Source organism: Poromitra crassiceps (genome assembly GCF_964638095.1).
Source record: "Poromitra crassiceps genome assembly, chromosome: 14".
Classification (NCBI taxonomy): Eukaryota; Metazoa; Chordata; class Actinopteri; order Beryciformes; family Melamphaidae; genus Poromitra; species Poromitra crassiceps.
The window spans coordinates 5,560,960-5,583,070 of NC_139633.1; the positions used below are offsets into that span (position 1 = coordinate 5,560,960).

The 22,111-nt window shown below is 45.7% G+C and overlaps 1 protein-coding gene across 1 annotated transcript in view; it reads right to left on the reverse strand.

Annotated features, from left to right (window-relative positions):
- The window catches only part of mdga1 (MAM domain containing glycosylphosphatidylinositol anchor 1), a gene marked incomplete at both ends in the record, with an annotated part of 213,739 nt that overhangs the window by 171,732 nt on the left and 19,896 nt on the right, over nucleotides 1–22,111 (reverse strand). Inside the window, one exon of the mRNA XM_083650343.1 lies at nucleotides 11,375–11,549. Within this exon, the coding sequence (XP_083506469.1) occupies nucleotides 11,375–11,549 (175 nt within the window). The remainder of the gene's footprint in view (nucleotides 1–11,374; nucleotides 11,550–22,111) is intronic.

The window sequence follows — 22,111 nt, forward strand, 5'->3', positions numbered from 1 at the left end:
GAAGTTGTATGAACTGGTCATATTGCACATTTCCCTGGAAACAGACTATTGCTACACTTGTTTCTCTACTACAGTGATGGAACAAAGGTGAAGCTGCAATTTATTGTACTGTAAATCCTAGAATGTATATAATGGCTACATACATATACATCAATCGAATCCATCTATGAAAGTGTCAGAGACAGACTTTATATCATGTCTTCCTATGTTTTATCCTCAGAGAGTTCAGTGTGTCGAGTGTGAAACAGAGTGACGCACGGCTGTGTTCACACACAAACACCTCTGCAAGCACAAGATGTGCTCCCACACAACACAAACACACACTGTTCACCTGCTGTGAACCGTGGGACAGGAAATAAGAGGTTTGAACTGGACCCTTGGACTTGTGATTCTGACCCATCAGCTGGTGGGCTATCTCTGATCCAGCACATACATGTAAGTGAAAGTGTATTGGATTAGGCTAGGTCAGCCATTCCTTCTTTTCACAGACACTCACACATGTACACATGTATTATTACAATTTTAAACATTTTGTATGTATTTTATGCCGAGTATTGCGATAAGATATATTGCGATATATTACCTACTTTCAACTGCAAATTATGTCCCCAAAGGAAAACTCGTAGGTAGGATGTTATACTGGCCCCTTGCTCGAATCACGGTCGTTTTCGAACTCGACCTTAATTTTTACGTCAACTACTACTGTACACACCCGTTAAGTTTCCTGACTGCATCTCGCACGGTTTTGATGCTAACATCACGCTGACTAAATCTGTCCACGGACACACACACACACACACACACACACACACACACACACACACACACACACACACACACACACACACACAGACACACACACAGACACACACACACACACAGACTCTCAGACTCACGAGGTGAAAGCAATACCACCTGACGCTGTCGCGGCTGCTGGGAATTAATAATTTACCAACAAATGGTAGCAAATTTGCCAATAGATGCTTCTTTATGGAGCATGACTCAAGTACTTCCATTGTGTTGTGTGGTTACAAGCTGTAGCCTCAGACATCACTCTGGTAAATGGGGCAATGGGGAGTTATGGTCATTTATACAGTGGACATTACAGTAAAGATCATTGTGGTGGATGAAAAAAAGGATTTCCTTCAAATGCAGCAGAGATTGAAAATAAGGGCAACATCATGTACATCAACATAATAGATCTAACCACCTAACCATCTAGCAGGGAACAGAGAGAGAGAGAGAGAGAGAGAGAGAGAGAGAGAGAGAGAGAGAGAGAGAGAGAGAGAGAGAGAGAGAGAGAGAGGACAAGATGAATAGATGTGTGAAGTAAGGGACGAAACGTGCTAATAACCACGCAGAGGAAAGGACAGCAAGCGCCACAGAGCACGAGAGAGAGTTGACGAGGGGCCATGGAGAGAGAGAGAGAGACAGAGAGAGACAGAGAGAGAGAGAGAGAGAGAAAGAGAGAGACACAGAGAGAGAGAGAGAGAGAGAGAGAGAGAGAGAGAGAGAGAGAGAGGTATGCAAAGAGATGAAAGTTGGGGCGAGTTTTCAGCACCTGCATGAGTCAGAGAGCAGCGCTGGCCAGTGAACCACGTAGCTTCAGCCTCACTCCCCCTGAAAGGTCACGGCTTATTTTAGCTACCTGTTACCACCTGCCCTCAATGTGCGTGTGCTTGTGCGCATGTGTGTGTATGTGTGTTGGTGTATGTGTGTTGGTGTGTGTGTGTGTGTGTGTTGGTGTGTGTGTGTGGTTTCCATTGTCGAAAACACCAATTCTAGTGTATGACTCACAGCATTAGCAACATTTCTAATGCCACACTGCTGAAATCATAGATTGGACTTTCGTCCATAGACTTCCATAGCTAGTGAGAGTATTGTCACAGGTTCGGTTCCAAAAGGAGTTAGGCTCGTGTCTAGTTGAACTGGACCCGCAGCATACTGTACTGTACCACAGCAGAAGGAAATAACCACAAGGCTGTCACGTGGAAAGTCTGCAAAAGCAAAAGGGGTTTGACTTACCCAGCACCGGCGTAGGCCGCGGACCGAGGCAGACGGCTCGTGCTTTACTGGATAGCTCAAGCCGGGGTGTGGAGGCTAGCTAGGACTAGCTTCCGTTCAGTAGTTTAGACGCTAATCGAAAAGTATCTCACACACACTCATACGTACACCCATACGTGAAAAGAAAGGCATTAAGACACTAGAGAACAGGAGCGATGGAGAGACAACGTCTTCCTTGTTCAGACTGGCAGAGAGAGCGAGCCGCAGCTTATTGCCACGTCATATAAACTACCCAAGTCAACTCCCACTTTCCCCATGACAGCCTCACGCGACGTCATAAATCACATGACAGTGGTAACCGACAAACATCATACTAACCAACTGTGACAGTATACTAACTACTATAAGGAGTGTGAAAGTGCTTGTGTAGGTTTTACGAAGATGAATGCTTCTACACTCCATCGACTTGTAATGGAATTACTAACAAATGCTATCAGAGGCTCGTGCCAGTTTCTCCAAAACAGAAAACTATCTGAATGTCCAAAGACGAGGCTTTATTAACGATCAATAAGATTTTCTTCACAAAAATGCAGAATTTCATATTATATTAGATTTGACTTAGTTCCAAATGGTATTGTGTGTTATCCATACTAGTGTTCAAATCCAACTTTATACATGCTTACTATAGACCTTATTCGATTGACGTCACTCACGTACGGGCACGCCCACCGCCGCCATGTTCTCGACATAGCGCTGCAGCTCTCAAGTGACAGCCTATGTAATTGCAGCGTTTATACAGTAGGAAGCTAGCCGCCGTTAGCGTTACCTGTATCGTTGCTGTTGTGTTCGGATGGTGACCTGCGTTACACACGGCTGTAGTAATGACAGCAATAAAGTCCCCGTGGTTTGTTTCTATCTCTACCGTCCACAGACGTGAAGGGAGCGAGACGGAGGATACGTCAGCAGCACAGGAGATGTGTGGATAGTTAGGAGAGACAGGTGAAACTTTCTGACAGCTCCTCACAGCAAAGTCTGTTCACCTCGTTTTTTCTTTTGTTTATTATTACAGGCATTAACGGCAGCATACAAACAACAACTCTGGGGTTTTTATTGCTGTCATCACTATCGCTATTTTGTAATGGAACAGAAACGACAATAAGGCTGTTACTAGTATCGCTGTGTGTGCAGGACGGACTATGTCAACAATATGGCACCGTCCAGAGTTAGCGAATAAGGCCTATACTCTTGCCTTACCCTCAACAGTAATGATGAAGAAACGCACACAGTGAAGCAGGATAGATGTGGTGTGTGACCGATTGGTATACTTTGAGAAAACTGAAAAAGGAATATATACTTGGTGGAAGAGTCAATATGACGTCATTTTGCCAATTATCTCGTTATGGTAGCTACTAGCTAGCTACCACATTAAACAGGTCTATTTCTGACGACAGAAGCACTGCTAAATAGTTTTATACACTTATGGAACACCTGCTATGTTGGCTGTTTAACTAATTTATTTAAAGATTTTTGACCTTTCCCAAGAAAAGTTGGACAACTATTCGGAAACAACCACTAAAACAGGCCAAACAACCGCAAGCAAACGCAAAGGCATCATCATCTATGTTCTTATCATCATTATCAATATCGTTATCCGCATTGTCACCACATTGTCATCAACATCCTCATGCATCCATCACATCTCCACTTACCTGCTGGTGTCCTGAAGAGACTAATGACTCCATCAGAGAGGGCTCAACTCATCAAACCAAATTCTTATGACCATCGACACTCCCAAAATGGGCATTGCAATGGATATTTCTGGGTTTCTGAACCAAGTCCATCCCTTCAGTAGAGGCTATACGTCAAAAGTTAAACTCCCGCCTGCCCACTGTCCCACTGTCTCACTGGTCAGAGTGCCAAAGGTCAAAGGTCAGCCGGTTCATACAGGTGTCTGACCTTACGGGGAGTGCATGGAGGCATGGGGTGGGGTATCACTGTGCGAGTAGAGTTGAGTAAAGCCAAGGTTAGTAAGTACTGTAAGGAAGGTTAGTTAAGTGTCTGTAGGGTAAAGGAGGGGTTGATTGTTACTTGCTCTGGGTTTGCGCATAGACAGAGACGGTATACTAAATCCAGCCTCACTTGTTTGAGGCTTGGTTAAGCACATGGCCATTATAATTTCTTTATTTTATGTATTTATATCATATCATATCTTATCATATCTTATGTGACCATAACTGATGTATGTGTTGAAAGGGTGGGAGAGAAGAAAGGGAAATAACAGGAGGGGGGGTGAGTGACTGAAGGAGAAATGGAGCCTATAGAAACATGTGAACAGTTCAGGAATATGCAGGTGACTTTTGAATATAATGTATATATGTGTGCTATTTAAAGGAGAATATGGAATATGTTTTTGTTCCAGTCCTGGAATTCACCTCTCATTCCCCCCCCGGGTCTTTGGAGTTTCCATCTGCATTCATTCTCTACCTTCCACATTCCTCTGTCTCTCTCTCTATCTCTCTCTCTCTCCTACTCTGTGTGTGTGTGTGTGTGTGTGTGTGTGTGTGTGTGTGTGTGTGTGTTACGTGCATAAGCATGCATGTGTGCTGTTGGCCGTGTTTGACATGCATACATGCCTGTGTGTATTTCTGAATGCAACCGTGTGTGTGTGCGTGTGTGCGTGCGCGCGCGTGCGCGTGTGTGTGTGTGTGTGTGTGTGTATGTACTGTATGTGTGTCCATACATGCGTGGGTGCATGTGATTGTATGATGCAGGGTAGATGACCTAAAGCCAGACACAGCTATGGTTGGTTGAGCCACACAGCCTAGCTGTCATAAAACACAATCCTTCACCAGTGTGTGTGTGTGTGTTGTGTGTGTGTGTGTGTGTGTGTGTGTGTGTGTGCATGTGTGGATGTGTGTGTATGCGTGCGTGTGTTGGAAAATGGAAATGAAGGATGGAAGGATGATAATAAGAGGAGGGGAGAAAGGAAGGATAGAATGAAGAGTAGAGAAAGAGTGAACAGTAGGGATGGGCGCGTGAGTACTCGAGTACTCCTTCATAACGTTAGTATTTTTATTTTTGCCTCTCTTGAATGGAAATCCGATAACGCAGTGGAGAAATCCCCGGGGGAAAACGAGACAGATGCACGCTTCTCCATAAAGCAGGCCCGATAAAACTCATTCCAAACATGTCACTAGTTTAGTAACGTTACTTAACTGCACTGATGTTTCCCATAACGTTAGCAAGCAACAGCAAACATGGAGAAGGTGCCGGGCGGTGGAGAAATAGAAGGTAATCAGTGGATTTACGTTACTACATGACTTTAACAAGGCTCATAAAGCAGTATGGATTATACTGGGCATGTATTGGAAATATCTGCTAAGCTAAGCCTTTGCTCACTCCACAACACTGTATTGTCTATGAACGAACGTTAGAAGTGCTAACTAGCTGATTAGCGTAGTTACTGAGCTAGGCTAGCAGCTGCTATACTAATGTCAGATTACCTTATCACAGTCCGCTCCTCACAAAAAGTGCTTCAGCCAGTGCTTTGCCCATGCAAAAATAAATAAATAAAATAAACGCTATTAGGTGAACACAGCAGATTATCCCTGCACTACTGTATCATTAGATATTAATACTGTAGATATTCTTATAGCTTACGAAATTAACTGTTTAATGTAGCCAAACTTTGGTTCCGTTGGTGTGTTTCCACTTGGACACGGACCACCCATACTATTATGCACAAAAGGACGCAATTATTATTAATTACGTTCAATGTTTTTTTTTTTATATATATATTATTATTAAATTATATTAGATTATTCGAGTACTCGTTCGTTCATAATACAATCAGAGTGCTCAAAACTGAAATTACTTAAAATGTCCTTAGTGAATAGAGAGTGAAGCGTTTTTAGCAGGAGAGAGAGATACAGAGGGAGAGAGAGAGAGGGATACAGAGAGAGAGAGCGAGAGAAAGAGTGGGAGAGAGAGAGAGAGAGAGAGAGAGAGCTAAAGCCCTATTTGTAAGAAACGAGAGAAAGAGTGGGAGAGAGAGAGAGAGAGAGAGAGAGAGAGAGAGAGAGCTAAAGCCCTATTTGTAAGAAATGCAGGTTACAGCCTGTTCTGCCCTCTAGTTCAATAATTGGTCTGGCGGATGCGTCCGGATTCAGAAGCCTACAGTTTGTGTGCATCTGCCTTCTTATGTTCATCTCTCTTTGTCTCGTTTAGCCTCTCCTCATTTTGGGGGGGGGAAACTAAAGCTACATCTTACGTACAATCTGTCCTACGCTAATCACATAGCAGCCATCGCTCTCTTTGTACTTTGACTTTGTTCACAAGCAGACAGCTGTTAAAACCATGATGAACAGTAGCACTGTGTTCTCTCTTTTCCCTAATCCCCCCCTCATGTATTCCCCCTTGGCCTAAACATATTGTACAAATGATGGGAAAACAAGAAGAAGGATTTTTTTTTGTCTGGTTCCCTTTCACTTTCTCTGTTCTCAGTTCTCCCTCCATTTTGGTCCTCCTCTCTGCTGATGTCTCTCCTGCTAGCTGGACCTAATTGTTATATGGTTGGTTGTGGCACTAAAGCCGCCCCCCTGTGTAGGGGAGCATGTCTGGGCGCCGCTGGGGGTTAGCGCAGCATGGGGGGGGGGGGGGGGGTTAGCGCAGCATGGGGGGGGATGGGGGAATTGGACAAGCATTGGCCGTCAGAGCTGGTTAGCTTCACAGAGCTCCTGTCACAACTACACTACACAACACAACCTGTTTACTAGCCAGGCCCCCTGCAATTACCAGCTCCCCAGCAGGAGGCCGGCCGCCGCCTGGGGAGAACTAACACTATCAGGAGAGAGGGGGAGGGAAGTGGGGGGGACGAGGCGCGCGCGCGGGGGGAGGGGGGTGGTGTACGACAAATCCCAGGGGGAACAGCTCGGCGCAAAAACGTGTGCGTGTACATGTGTGCATGCATGTATCTGTGCAGGGTGAGTTGGTTTGTGGGAAGTGACTTGATGTTAGAGAGGGGTTATGACAGACAGGCCATAGTGGGGCTACAATACAAGAAGAAGAACAGAAGAACAGATGAACTGTAGCCGATTCAAAAGATAGCTTCATGTGTTTGGTGTCATTGGGCCCCCGGCAACTCTCTGAACAACTGAGTGATTGTATCAGGGAAGGAGGAAATGAATGAACTCTGCAGCGGGAATGGAAACAGGGTACTGGATGATAGTATGGGTGTTTTGGGGGTGTAGGGTCATATGGAAACAGGGTACTGTATGACAGTATGTATGTTTTGGGGGTGTAGGGTCATATGGAAACAGGGTACTGTATGACAGTATGTATGTTTTGGGGGTGTAGGGTCATATGGAAACAGGGTACTGTATGACAGTATGTATGTTTTGGGGGTGTAGGGTCATATGGAAACAGGGTACTGGATGATAGTATGGGTGTTTTGGGGGTGTAGGGTCATATGGAAACAGGGTACTGGATGACAGTATGGGTGTTTTGGGGGTGTAGGGTCATATGGAAACAGGGTACTGGATGACAGTATGTATGTTTTGGGGGTGTAGGGTCATATGGAAACAGGGTACTGGATGATAGTATGTATGTTTTGGGGGTGTAGGGTCATATGGAAACAGGGTACTGGATGACAGTATGGGTGTTTTGGGGGTGTAGGGTCATATGGAAACAGGGTACTGGATGACAGTATGTATGTTTTGGGGGTGTAGGGTCATATGGAAACAGGGTACTGGATGATAGTATGTATGTTTTGGGGGTGTAGGGTCATATGGAAACAGGGTACTGGATGATAGTATGTATGTTTTGGGGGTGTAGGGTCATATGGAAACAGGGTACTGGATGATAGTATGGGTGTTTTGGGGGTGTAGGGTCATATGGAAACAGGGTACTGGATGATAGTATGGGTGTGTTGGGGGTGTAGGGTCATATGGAAACAGGGTACTGGATGATAGTATGTATGTTTTGGGGGTGTAGGGTCATATGGAAACAGGGTACTGGATGATAGTATGGGTGTTTTGGGGGTGTAGGGTCATATGGAAACAGGGTACTGGATGACAGTATGTATGTTTTGGGGGTGTAGGGTCATATGGAAACAGGGTACTGGATGATAGTATGGGTGTGTTGGGGGTGTAGGGTCATATGGAAACAGGGTACTGGATGACAGTATGTATGTTTTGGGGGTGTAGGGTCATATGGAAACAGGGTACTGGATGACAGTATGTATGTTTTGGGGGTGTAGGGTCATATGGAAACAGGGTACTGGATGATAGTATGGGTGTTTTGGGGGTGTAGGGTCATATGGAAACAGGGTACTGGATGATAGTATGGGTGTGTTGGGGGTGTAGGGTCATATGGAAACAGGGTACTGGATGATAGTATGGGTGTGTTGGGGGTGTAGGGTCATATGGAAACAGGGTACTGGATGACAGTATGTATGTTTTGGGGGTGTAGGGTCATATGGAAACAGGGTACTGGATGATAGTATGGGTGTTTTGGGGGTGTAGGGTCATATGGAAACAGGGTACTGGATGATAGTATGGGTGTTTTGGGGGTGTAGGGTCATATGGAAACAGGGTACTGGATGATAGTATGGGTGTTTTGGGGGTGTAGGGTCATATGGAAACAGGGTACTGGATGATAGTATGGGTGTTTTGGGGGTGTAGGGTCATATGGAAACAGGGTACTGGATGATAGTATGGGTGTTTTGGGGGTGTAGGGTCATATGGAAACAGGGTACTGGATGATAGTATGGGTGTTTTGGGGGTGTAGGGTCATATGGAAACAGGGTACTGGATGACAGTATGTATGTTTTGGGGGTGTAGGGTCATATGGAAACAGGGTACTGGATGACAGTATGTATGTTTTGGGGGTGTAGGGTCATATGGAAACAGGGTACTGGATGATAGTATGGGTGTTTTGGGGGTGTAGGGTCATATGGAAACAGGGTACTGGATGATAGTATGTATGTTTTGGGGGTGTAGGGTCATATGGAAACAGGGTACTGGATGACAGTATGTATGTTTTGGGGGTGTAGGGTCATATGGAAACAGGGTACTGGATGATAGTATGGGTGTTTTGGGGGTGTAGGGTCATATGGAAACAGGGTACTGGATGATAGTATGGATGTTTTGGGGGTGTAGGGTCATATGGAAACAGGGTACTGGATGATAGTATGGATGTTTTGGGGGTGTAGGGTCATATGGAAACAGGGTACTGGATGATAGTATGGGTGTTTTGGGGGTGTAGGGTCATATGGAAACAGGGTACTGGATGATAGTATGGGTGTTTTGGGGGTGTAGGGTCATATGGAAACAGGGTACTGGATGATAGTATGGGTGTTTTGGGGGTGTAGGGTCATATGGAAACAGGGTACTGGATGATAGTATGGATGTTTTGGGGGTGTAGGGTCATATGGAAACAGGGTACTGGATGATAGTATGGGTGTTTTGGGGGTGTAGGGTCATATGGAAACAGGGTACTGGATGATAGTATGGGTGTTTTGGGGGTGTAGGGTCATATGGAAACAGGGTACTGTATGACAGTATGTATGTTTTGGGGGTGTAGGGTCATATGGAAACAGGGTACTGTATGACAGTATGTATGTTTTGGGGGTGTAGGGTCCTGGGGCTCCTGTGGACCAGCGTGACTCCATGACCTGGCCCCTGACTCAGAGGGACAGTGGGACGGCGACACAGACAGCAGCACGGGGCCCCTACAACACACTGCTTCTCAACCGTCACATATATGATACAGCACAATATAAGTCCATTTAGAAGGTCTCATATTGATACACACATTATACAACATTCAAGGGGGGACATTTATATTTATTATTATCCCACACTATATTTTTAGGCTGTCAGTAGTAAGCTAAATCTATGTTCTGTTTGTCAGGTTTTCATGATGGTAGCCATGGTGACTTTTGAAAATTTTAGACAAGTGAATTGACTATACTTCTGATTTAGGTAACCAAAACATGTACAGTATAGCAGCCATAAAAAAAAAGCTTTTATGTTTTACGCACATTATAAAGATTAAAGAATGCATTGGCTTACATTAAATGTAATACATTACATTAAATTAAGTGTGTTAAAACTGACACTTTAATTGACTCCAAATAGCAACTTTGTATCTTATTTTCATACTTGATATATGGAACACCAAAGACACCATACTACGTCCTCACTCACCTTATTCAGGCTGTTTAACCAATTTGCTGCTATGGCTGCACAATTACATTAATAAAGAAACTGTAGAATTAGATATACCACAAAACTGCCTTTACGTTTTTGCTATATCAGCAGATTGTGAAAACGTTGGGCATTTCTCCACGGCAATGTTAGTTAGGGTACTGAGACACTGTTACAGCTGAAAACTCTCAGGTGTGGGGGAGTTCAGCCAGGGGAAGAGCTTGCTTGCGTCTAGTAATTATTGGTGTCTAAGAAGATAAAAGGGCCTGATAATAATATCATATTGTGCTTCTCGTATTACAAACAATGATAAAGGATCCAGTACAGAGCCAGGCAACAGGGCCAGTTCACATGATATATATAGCCAGGTTCTAACAATGAGAGGCAATTTCTTAATGATTAGTTGGGTTGGTTTAAATACAGAGCAGTTAGCAGCCACTGTCCAATCAGAGGACGTGATGCAGCCGAACAATATCAAAACAAACATGCTCAGAATGAATCAAATCGACTGGCCTATAACCTCATACTGGCTCCAGGGTGTCATCTGAACACAAGCAGATTCTTTGATGAAGGGTTGGTTGGATGTGGGTTGGTTGAGAAACAGTGGGCTAGGGAGCCCGTACCACCTGGACCAACTGTTATTAAGAAAACACTCGGTAGTTCCACAGACTTCACTTTTCCCCAGGAGTATCTGACACTTTTTTTGTTTTACTCCATATGCTCACTGGCAGTGTACAAACACTTGCATTATCCATATGGAATAGCGCAGAATCATAAATCAATTCAAACTGAGATTACATTTTTTAATATGGTGATCAAACACACCGTCGTTTTTAAACTCGTCCCCATATACAGTATGTGCATTGTGCGACAATCCCATTCCGTCCATCCTCCTCTCCGCTAATCCATCACACATCTTTGTCATCTTCTGCCTCCAAATCATCAGATACTCCTGGAAGCCATTCCCACCTCAAATCTCATCATCCATCCAATCTGTCTTTCATCTCCGCTCGTCCAATCTCTCACTCTCTCCCCTCACTCTCTCTTCTCACTCTCTCTCTTCTCGCTCGGTGGGAATGGCTGTAGTGATAAGTCAGTTGTGGTCTAGAAGTGGAAGGAGTTTGTCTCTCTCTCTCTCTCTCTCTTTCTCCCTGCCCACTTACACTGCACATCTACGCGGATGGACTTGATGGCAGCCACCCCCACCCCGTTGTCGGCCTTGCAGTAGTAGCGGCCCCCCTGCACCCTCTGGATGCCCTCGATGCGCAGCGACTCGTTGTAGATGGACGTCTCCTGGAACTTGTCTGACGCGCTGCCTGCCGTCTTCGTCCATCGGACCTGCGGTACAGAGAGAAGAGGAGGAGGAGGGAGAGAAAATGTTGAGTTTGAGAAAGATTGATTGATTGATTGATTGATTGATTGATTGATTGATTGATTGAAACGATTTATTTCAAACAGTTGAAACGATACATAAATATGAAAAACAAATAAAAATCAATAACAGCCCAATAGACTTCAGCAAAACAAATATGCAAACTCCAACAGAATCCAGAGCAAAACTGTTTGAAAAGGGGCCGGAAGAAGCCGAAGGCTTATCGAGTCCTGCCCCCAAACCATTCATATCAATATTTGTAAATCTATATATAAGCATATACAGTACCTACTCCCACACTCCTCCACACACACACACACACACACACACACACACACACACACACACACATATACATGTATATATATACACATACGTATACAAACTTACACATACAGACACAGACACACACACACACCCACCCACACACACACAATATCATAAATCAACCCACATATCCCTATCAATACTTATTCCTAATAATACATTCCAAAATTACCCCAATTGCCCCTCATACCCTATACTGTGATGTTAACTTGTGATGATGTACCAATGAACTATAGACCTTATTCGATTGACGTCACTCACGTACTGGCACGCCCACCGCCGCCATATTGTTGACATAACGCAGCAGCTCTCAAAGTGACAGCCTATGTGGAGCAGCGTTTATAGGAAGCTAGCTGCCGTTAGCGTTACCTGTATCGTTCCAATTGTGTTCGGATGGTGACCTCCTCAGACGTGAAGGGAGCGACACTGAGGATACGTTAGCAGCACAGGAGAGGTGTGTGGATAGTTAGGAGAGACAGGTGAAACTTTCTGACAGCTCCTCACAGCAAAGTCTGTTCACCTCGTTCTTTTGTTTATTTATTACAGGCATTAACGGCTGCTGTCGGCAGCATACAAATAACAACTGTGGGGTTTGTATTGGTGTCATTACCATCGCTATTTTGTAATGGAACAGAAATGACAATAAGGCTGTTACTAGTTTTCTTTTAGGGGAACTGGCAGCGGCCATCTTGAAAATTAGACCTTTCTAGTGGTCAGATTTTGGTAGACTTTTGATATGTTATTAAGTACACCTGATACTACAATAAACCATTGAGAAACCTTTTGTTACAATTTTTTTTAGGGTCAAACCATATTTGCAGCTGATTAGTTGTCAGCTGCAGTGCTGTGTGCGCGCAGGACGGTATGTCAACAATATGGCGCCATCCAGGGTTAGCGAATAAGGCCTATACTCCCTATAATACATACAGTATCCTACCAGACACACACACACCCACTAATAACATAACAATAATACGCTGCCAGGAAGAAAAAAGAAAAGGACGTTGCTAAAAAACTATAACAAAAGTCAGAGCTGCCATGTATGAAGGCGAGGTGAAATGAAGGATAGAGTCAGTTAAAGAGGGTAATGGAAGAACACAGAGAGAGAGCGATGATGACACAGGCAGAGAAAGATGGAGACTTTGACATTTGACCTTTTTGATAACTTCTCCCTTCAAAAATACAAAAAGACAAAAAAAAAAAACCCCACACTAAGGCCCAATCCCATTTCTTATTTTTACCCCTCGTTTTGCCCCTTGCCCTTCAAAACGGAGCCACAGGGGGGAGGAGTTGAAATCAATTACCTAGGAAATGGGACACCACTCGTTACATCATTTTTCCCTAAACTGGGACAATAAAGCTATTTCTGTTTCAAACAGATTGAATGAAGTCTGCAGATTCTCCTAGATACACTATTTTGTCATTCCTGAGGCATACAAACGTTTTGATATTTGATATATACTTTTTTTTTTATTAAACAATATACTAAGCCATCTGAGACATGCTTGCAAATTAGGGCTATACTGTACAAATACATTTGATTTGACTTGACTTGTCTATTTTATTACAGTAGTTGCCTGGTTTTTATGACATTATAGTACTACATTATAGGATACTATATTCCACAATAGAAGTTCAACTCCAATAGCCTGTAAGTGTGTGAGTCTAAGGAGAGATTGTATTGAAAACATGGATTAATAGTGACACAGATAATAGTGTAAAGTATGCACAGATATCATTCCCAAATACAGTTTGATCTCAAGTGCAGTTTAAAAACTAAAGGCAACGCTGAACAAAGGAAAGAGGAGACCCACACACTGAGTCTGGTGCTCAGCTTGTTTTTTCCCCACAGCGCATCCAAGGGCATCGAGGAGCCAAATTCAGGTCAGGCAATCAGTCATACAACATGTCGCTTCACGAGATGCTCTCCAGAGGGCATCTTTAAATAAGAGTGGCCTCTCGCCTGTGCGCTGAATGAGTTAATTAGGTATTCAGTGTTGTAATAGTTACTGTTTTATCATTTTTACACTTCCATGAGGTTGAGTGCATCCAGCCTTCAATGTGTAACATCTGTCCCCCGCTTCAGCGAGAGCTTCACCAGCATAGCACATGTGCTGAAACTGGATCAGGTTCACTGGATCACCGTGAACAAAGCTACACACGGAGACAAGAGGATGCACTCGCTGAGCCTACCCACTACAGTACATGTAGGCTACTCGTTTGGATTATTTTGGTTTCTAAATAAAATAATAATAATTTGGTTGGGGTAGCATTGGGGCAGCCAACCCAAAGAGATGTGAATTGAATGAAAGGCTAGTAAAATATATGATTTTGACAATAGTAATTTGGTTGTATTTTTTCTGTGAACGATTTTGAGTGTTGAAGCGTAAAGATTTGAGAATTGAGTTACGTTACAATGGTGGTGTTTGAATTTGGTGTTTGAATTGTCTCAGCTTGAAGTGGATCAAATACTGTTGCTAACTACTGACTGTAGTGAAAGGCAAAACAAGGACACAAAATGTTCTTGATCTGGGGCGTGTGTGAATGCCAATTATCTTGCGTACGTGATGTACGACACATGTCACTTTGTCATTTTGACCGTGGCCATCTTTTTTCTTCTTCTTCTTCTTTGTTGAGCCAGAAGCAGCTGTGTTTCCCACAGAGCCACAGTGAATGAGGTGAGAGTAGTAGTAGGCTCAATTTCCCATTGACTTCTATACAATCCGACTTCTTTTTGCAGCCAGTGGTGTTGCCCCCTGCTGTCCGCATGTGATTTGTGCTCGCTGATCGCTGTGACCTCTGCCCTCAGCTCCACCCGCTTCCTGTCTCTGCTGAGGGATTCAACACTTGGCTGAAGGTGTTGGAGCTCAGCTGGAGCACTCCTGGATTCAGCATGTCCTCTTTTTCTCTCTTCCATTCGCTCACAGGTGGTTTGGGGCCTCAAAGTTCTTTTTTCTCCACCATCTTTTGCCCAGCCCGTCTCTGCCGCTCCTCCTTAGCTGTGCTGAGAGAGACAGCCTGGGGCCTCCAGGGGGCAGCGATGGAGGACAGCTTCTTCTTCTCTGCAGTGGGCGCCTCATTGTTTTGGCTGAAGGCCTGGAGCTCGCTGTCCTTCTCCCTCAGCTCGCGCTCCATTGACCCGTCACTGCACCTGGATAACTCTCCTCATCTCTGTTCTCCTGGCAGCTCTCCCAGGTGCTCGGGGCCTCTCTGAGGGCGGACACTTTCTCTTCTCTTTTCATTATCTCCGTGAAGCCCACCATCTCTTTTCAGTGGTCCTGATGCTGCTGTTCAGTGTTTTGGATCTCCTCGCTCTTCCCCTCTAAGTATCGAGCCTTCACGGTAGTTGTGTTGGTGTTTAACACAGTGTGGTTGCATCTCGTCTTCTGATCATTTGAATGCTGTTTTGTGATGGTGACAAGTTCAACACAGGGGCGGTGTGGGTCTGTAGGTTGTTTCAGTGAGAAGAAGCTGTTGAAGACATCAAAGTGGGTCTGAGCTGTGCAAACGCAAACATGACTAAATAACGGAACTGAGCAAAGAAGAAAGATAAACAGACAGAGCGCGTCTCAAGTTTCATCTGAAAGGAGCCGAGCGGATCATTAAAATGGCTCTATAATCTAAATACACTGATGGAGAAGATAAATATAATGCTCTTCTCATGTTGGCCATTGATCAGATGTGTGTGTGTGTCATGGGGAGTGGACGTTAATGACACTAAGCACTGTAGTGGTCAGATCTGTGTGTGTGTCATGGGGAGTGGACGTTAATGACACTAAGCACTGTAGTGGTCAGATCTGTGTGTGTGTCATGGGGAGTGGACGTTAATGACACTAAGCACTGTAGTGGTGCTGCACATGTTGCTACACTCACACCATTAAGACGTCTTGACAAAGTCTATATGGCTTCTTCACGCTTCAATTATCCCATCAAGCCATGGGAGCGCTGCAGGGCAGACAGCTACATGATGTGCACACTTGATTAAGCGTGTGCACGTGACGCGACACGCACACATACACACGCACACGCACACACATACACACTCACACGCACACACACGTGCACACACACACACTTCAGAGATACACGAAAGCTTCTAAACCCTTGCTCCTCCGTGTGTGTGTGTGTGCACGTGTGTGTGTGTGTGTGTGTGTGTGTGTGTGTGTGTGTGTGTGTGTGTGTGTGTGTGTGCACAGTCCATTAATCCCTATTAACCCTTCTGCCTGTTTTCAACCTCGACGAGACTATCAACCATGTCCTGTTGAGGAGGAGGTCAGAGAGGATAATGGGCCTGAAGTCACTGATAGTGTGTGTGTGTGTGTGTGTGTGTGTGTGTGTGTGTGTGTGTGTGTGTGTGCGCGGCGTGCATGCATGTGTGTGTGCGTGCGTGTATGTGTGTGTGTGTGTGTGTGCGGCGTGCATGCATGTGTGTGTGCGTGTATGTGTGTGTGTGTGTGTGTGCGTGGGTGAGAGCCTGTGCACCCAACATTGTGTGCGTACAAGTGTGTGCTCCAGCTTGCATACACAATTGTCATTTTGTAGATACCATTGTGCGTGCACGTTGCTCTCCCTGCATGTGTGTGTGTGTGTGCACGTGTGAGTGTGTGTGTGTGCGCGTGTATGGTGAGTGTGTGTGTGTGCACGTGTGAGTGAGTGTGTGTGTGTGCGTGCGTGTATGGTGAGTGTGTGTGTGTAGGTTAGAAAGCAGGTTATGGATTAGCGGATTAACGCTGCCTGTGTAAACGCTGCCTGTCTGTTTATTCAGCTCTGTTTGTGGGAGGGATTTGCAGGAGGCAGACTGCCATTGATCAGACCAGCCAAGGTGAGCAATGAACCGAAGCCTGTCTCTCCATGGTTAGTGACTCCTGTTTGTGTGTGTGTGTGTGTGTGTGTGTGTGTGTGTGTGTGTGTGTGTGTGTGTGTGTGTGTGTGTGTGTGCGTGCGTGTGTGTGCGTGTGTGTGTGTGTGTGTGAGAGAGAGAAAGAGAGAGAGAGAGAGAGAGAGAGAGAGTGGGTGGGCGTCTGTGTGTGTGTCTACTTGTGAGAGATAGGAAAATAGACAGAGTGAAAGAGACCATGAAGTGTGTGTCTGTGTTCTGTGTACTTTTTAGCCTCTCTATTTAAGGATTAAAAGAGGAGCACAAATCGTCTAAACTTAGAGTTAAGGCCTAAACATGGTCGTCCGTCCGCCTCGAATTGGAGCCGTCTCGCCGTCTGGCGGCGCCAGCGAGCCCTACATGCTCGGACGCCACTACGCCCTCCCTCCTCCCACCTCCTGTGGAAGCTCCGTGTGAAAATGGCGGAGATTGTGTGCCAGGCAGTCTGAATGAAATTGAATGTAACGTTCCCAATTCTATGTATTAAATTCTAAAAAACGACCCTCAACATTTGGGAAGGCTAAGCCACGCAACTAGTTCGTTATAATCTAACGTCATGCTTTGAAAGGCGACTTTACAATGATGAGCCAAGGCAACGGCCAATCACAACTCTCGTGCAGCTGACGTCACGCACGTATCGTCGGCGCTGAGTCACATTTTCGAGCAGCCCCCGTCAGCCGACGGCGCCCCCTCCCTGTAGGACGGCGCTCCACCCGCCGTCCTACGGGGAGGGCGGGGCGAGGCTCTGACGGACGACCATGTTTAGGCCTTTAGGGTACATTAAGATAAGGGTAAGTGGTAAGGCAAGGGCCATTTTCAGAGGTATGTTTAGTGGTTAGGTTATGGTTAGGGCCATGGGATTTGGATTTTGGAATACCACAGTAGAGCCAATCCAGACGAGGCCATTTTTATTCTTAGACGCCGTATTGAAAATGAAAACATTCTGTGTCCACATGTGTGTTTTAGCAGCGTCTCAGGAATCGTGTCTGTGCATACTGCATGCTGGAAAACACATATCACATGACCAGTCATGTACACTGGGCATGTGCAAGCTGAGTGTTTAGTGTGCATAAGAATTGTAATGATTTTATTTTACAGAGGCGCGTCATCCGGGAGATTTTTTTTAAAAGTATGCTCGTTTCTCAAAGTAATCTATGGATAAAATAAGACAAGTGGAAATAAAGTGGCGGAATATATTCAGTAAAATTATGTGCTCACAGGAATGACTGTGAGATTAATAAAACGCAAATAATTGATGGCATTGATGAGAAGGAAAAGACATGGAAAACGACAGAAATATAAACGGATTCTCAAACGAATTATTGAACTTAATCAGTCTTGAGAGTATTGTCAAAAAATCCGTTTTTTTTCCCTCATTTAAATCAAGGTGTGTGATTATGATGTTGCCGCACTGACAGTCGTTGATTTTCCGTTTCTCAGTTGCTTAGGCTACACTTTTAAAAAGTATATAGGCCTATTTTACTCTCTCTCTCTCTCACTCCTGACAACAACAGTTCTATTTCAGAATTTGAAATATATACAATCGATGGAATATATACAGGGGGAATACTCATTGTAATGGTTCTCAGCAGGAAACCGCTGGATTGTGTACTCTCTCGTCTCTCTCGTAACGGGACAAGCCCTGTCTTTTATTGTCACACGAACACCACAACACATGCATGCGGCCACAACACACTCATGCTGACGGTGGCCGGTGAAAAGTGTCCTCTGCATTTAACCCATCCAGGCATGTCCTTTCCTCCGGGGGGCAGGCCAGGAGCAGTGGTCGCCTTCTCGTACAGCGCCCGGGGACCAACTTCGGGTGTTGTCGTCACTGGTCGGATGACGATCTGATCTTCTGCATGTTTTTAGTGGGGGGTTATATACGGAGGAACCCCCTGGGGGAGCACAGGGAGAACATGCAAACTCCACACAGAGAGAAAGGCCCTTACGACGAGATACCCCACCTGGGCAGTGGGCACTGAAGATATGGGGGGGAACACAACCACAGCGCCCACAGTGTCCCAGGCAAGAATCGAACTCAGGACCTTCTGACTACTCCTACTCCAGGTAGGGAATGAGTTCTTACCCCAAGTGAAGAAGCGCAAGTATCTCGGGGTCTTGTTCTCGAGTGAGGAGACAATGGAGAATCGGAGCAGCAGGAGCGGTATTATGTTTGCTTTACTGCACCGTTATGATGAGAAGAGAGCTGAGCCTGATGAAGGCAAAGCTCTCGATCTACCCATTGATCTTCGTTCCTACCCTCACCTATGGTCATGAAGGATGGGTCATGATCGAAAGAACAAGAAGCGACCGAAATGTTTTTTCTCAGGAGGGTGGCTGGCATCTCCCTTAGGCAGATGAGAAGGTGAGGAGCTCAGTCATCTGAGTAGAGCCGCTGCTCTGATGGTGTCATTTCCCAACCCTAACCCTAGCTCAGTTTTCGGCAAATGGGCTCGGCAACGAAAATTCCTGACCGTAGAAAGGAGCCAGTTGAGGTGGTTCGGGCATCTGGTAAGGATGCCACCTGGTCGCCTCCCTAGGGAGGTGATCCAGGCACATCCAGCTGGGAGGAGACCACGGGGCAGAACGAGGGCTAGGTGGAGAGATGATATCTCCATGCTGGCGTGGGAACACCTCAGGATCCCCTCAGTCAGAGGAGCTGGCTAATGTGGCCGGGCAAAGGGAAGTTCAGGGTCCTCTGCTGGAACGGCTACCTCCACGACACTGCCTCGGATAAGCTGTTGAAGATGGATGGATGGATAGATGGATTGTTTTCAAAGTTCTCAGTTTTCTCCGATCCACACCACAACACTTAACTAGCCTGCAGTATTCACACTGATGCGTGCTGCTCAGCAGCGTGTTAGAAGAGCTCCGTCTTCGGGGGTTGGACATGCAAATGTAGCAAAAGTTATCCGGATTAATTTCAAAACGCAATAATGTGGACCATTGTTGCCTTCTTTACAGTATATATACTGTATATACAGATCAAAAAGCAGGTATGTGTGAACGACATGGGTGTGTTTTTGTGTGCATACATGTTGTGCATGTCTGTGTGTGTTCATCAGTGTGTGAAATATGACTGCAGGATATATTTATGTAGCACTCAAAAGCTTACAGAAAATCAATGGGGATGAGAGCGGCGGCCATGTGGGTTTTACAATACTGAGATGATTATTGGAGAAGGAGCTCTTGTCGTAAAATACACGAGGAACATATTACAATATATATTATTATAATATACAGTATATTATTATAATATATATTATTATAATATATTACAAAAATATAATAGTGTTAAGTCAAGAGACAGGACGTGAGAGACAGCGGGAGGAAAGAGCGGGGGAGAAAGAGGCAGTTGGGTGTGACAGAGTGTGTGACTGTGTGTGACGTTGTGTGTGTGTGTGTGTGTGTGTGTGTGTGTGACTGTGTGTGTGTGTGTGTGGGTGTGACAGAGTGTGTGACTGTGTGTGTGTGTGTGTGTGTGACTGTGTGTGTGTGTGTGTGTGTGTGTGTGTGTGTGTGTGTGTGTGTGACTGTGTGTGTGTGTGTGTGTGTGTGTGTGTGTGTGACTGTGTGTGTGTGACTGTGTGTGTGTGTGTGTGTGTGTGTGTGTGTGTGTGTGTGTGTGTGTGTGTGTGTGTGTGTGTGACTGTGTGTGTGACTGTGTGTGTGTGTGTGTGTGTGTGTGTGTGTGTGTGTGTGTGTGTGTGTGTGTGTGACTGTGTGTGTGTGTGTGTGTGTGACTGTGTGTGCGTGTGTGTGTGTGTGTGTGTGTGTGTGTGTGTGTGTGTGTGTGTGCGCGTGTGACTGTGTGTGTGTGTGTGTGTGTGTGTGTGTGTGTGCGCGTGTGTGTGTGTGTGTGTGTGTGTGTGTGTGTGTGTGTGAGAGAGATAGAGAAAGCGGTGATATGAGTGAGTGAGCTACAGTTATTATGAGACGTGAGTTGGATGAGAGGGACTGATATATATATACTGTACAGTATCACTGGCAGCTGAGGAGGAGGGGGGAGAGAGGATGTGCATGAGGGTGGGAGGTGCTACACCTGGGAGGCAGATGAAACAGGTGAGATTGGGACTGAAAGGCAAATTGTGTGCCATGCAGATGACAGCCAGGCAGCACGGAGCGCTTATCTCTCCGTGACACCGGCAAGCGTAAAGCCATCACCTCAGCGCTCCCTCTCCCACCTCTATCTCTCTCCTTCTCTCCCCCTCTCCCTCTCTCTGCTCTCTCTCTCTCTCTCTCCCCCTCTCCCTGCTCTCTCTCTCTCTCTCCCCCTCTCTATCTCTTGCTCTCTCTCTCTTCCTCTCCCACCTCTATCTCTCTCTCTCTCCCACCTCTATCTCTTGCTCTCTCTCTCTCCCACCTCTCTCTCTCTCTCTCTCCCCCTCTCCCTCTCTCTGCTCTCTCTCTCTCTCTCTCTCCCGCTCTCTATCTCTTGCTCTCTCTCTCTTCCTCTCCCACCTCTATCTCTCTCTCTCTCCCACCTCTATCTCTTGCTCTCTCTCTCTCCCACCTCTCTCTCTCTCTCTCTCTCCCACCTCTCTCTCTCTCTCTCTCTCTCCCTCTCCCACACCCCTCTCTCTCTCTCTCTCTCTCCCACTATTCCACTTTCTTCCTTTTCCCTTCAATAGACGTGCTATGATACTCCCTTTTCCCCCACTCAGTTCCCTATGGATGGGTCGGGATGTCTCTCTCAATTCTCCATCTCTCCTCCCTCTCGCTCTCTCTCCTCGCTTTGCAGAGCACAGGGAAGCCGGATACGTCATGAGATCAAGTGTTTAAATGCACACAACCCCTCCTTTTACGTCAGCAAAAACACACACATAGTGTTGTGTGTACACACTGGGAAATGAAATGCATGTGTTGTTGAGTGAGTGCCTGTTGTAATAATAGCTGTGACATTTGGTTGGAAGTGTAATGTGTGCAGGGATCCCCTGAGATCCAGCAGAACATCAAATGCAGGTGGTTCTGTTCACTGGCTGTGTTGTGTTCAGCCGGGGAGCTGTATGCTCTCTAGGATGCAGCTGACTCAACAAGAGAGCAGGAGGAGGAGTGCAGGAAGGAGGAGGAACTTTAGGAGCTGTATGCTCTCTAGGATGCAGCTGACTCAACATGAGAGCAGGAGGAGTGCAGGAAGAAGGAGGAACTTTAGGAGCTGTATGCTCTCTAGGATGCAGCTGCCTCAACATGAGAGCAGGAGGAGTGCAGGAAGAAGGAGGAACTTTAGGAGCTGTATGCTCTCTAGGATGCAGCTGACTCAACAAGAGAGCAGGAGGAGTGCAGGAAGGAGGAGGAACTTTAGCCTGGTGAGGCTCTGACGGG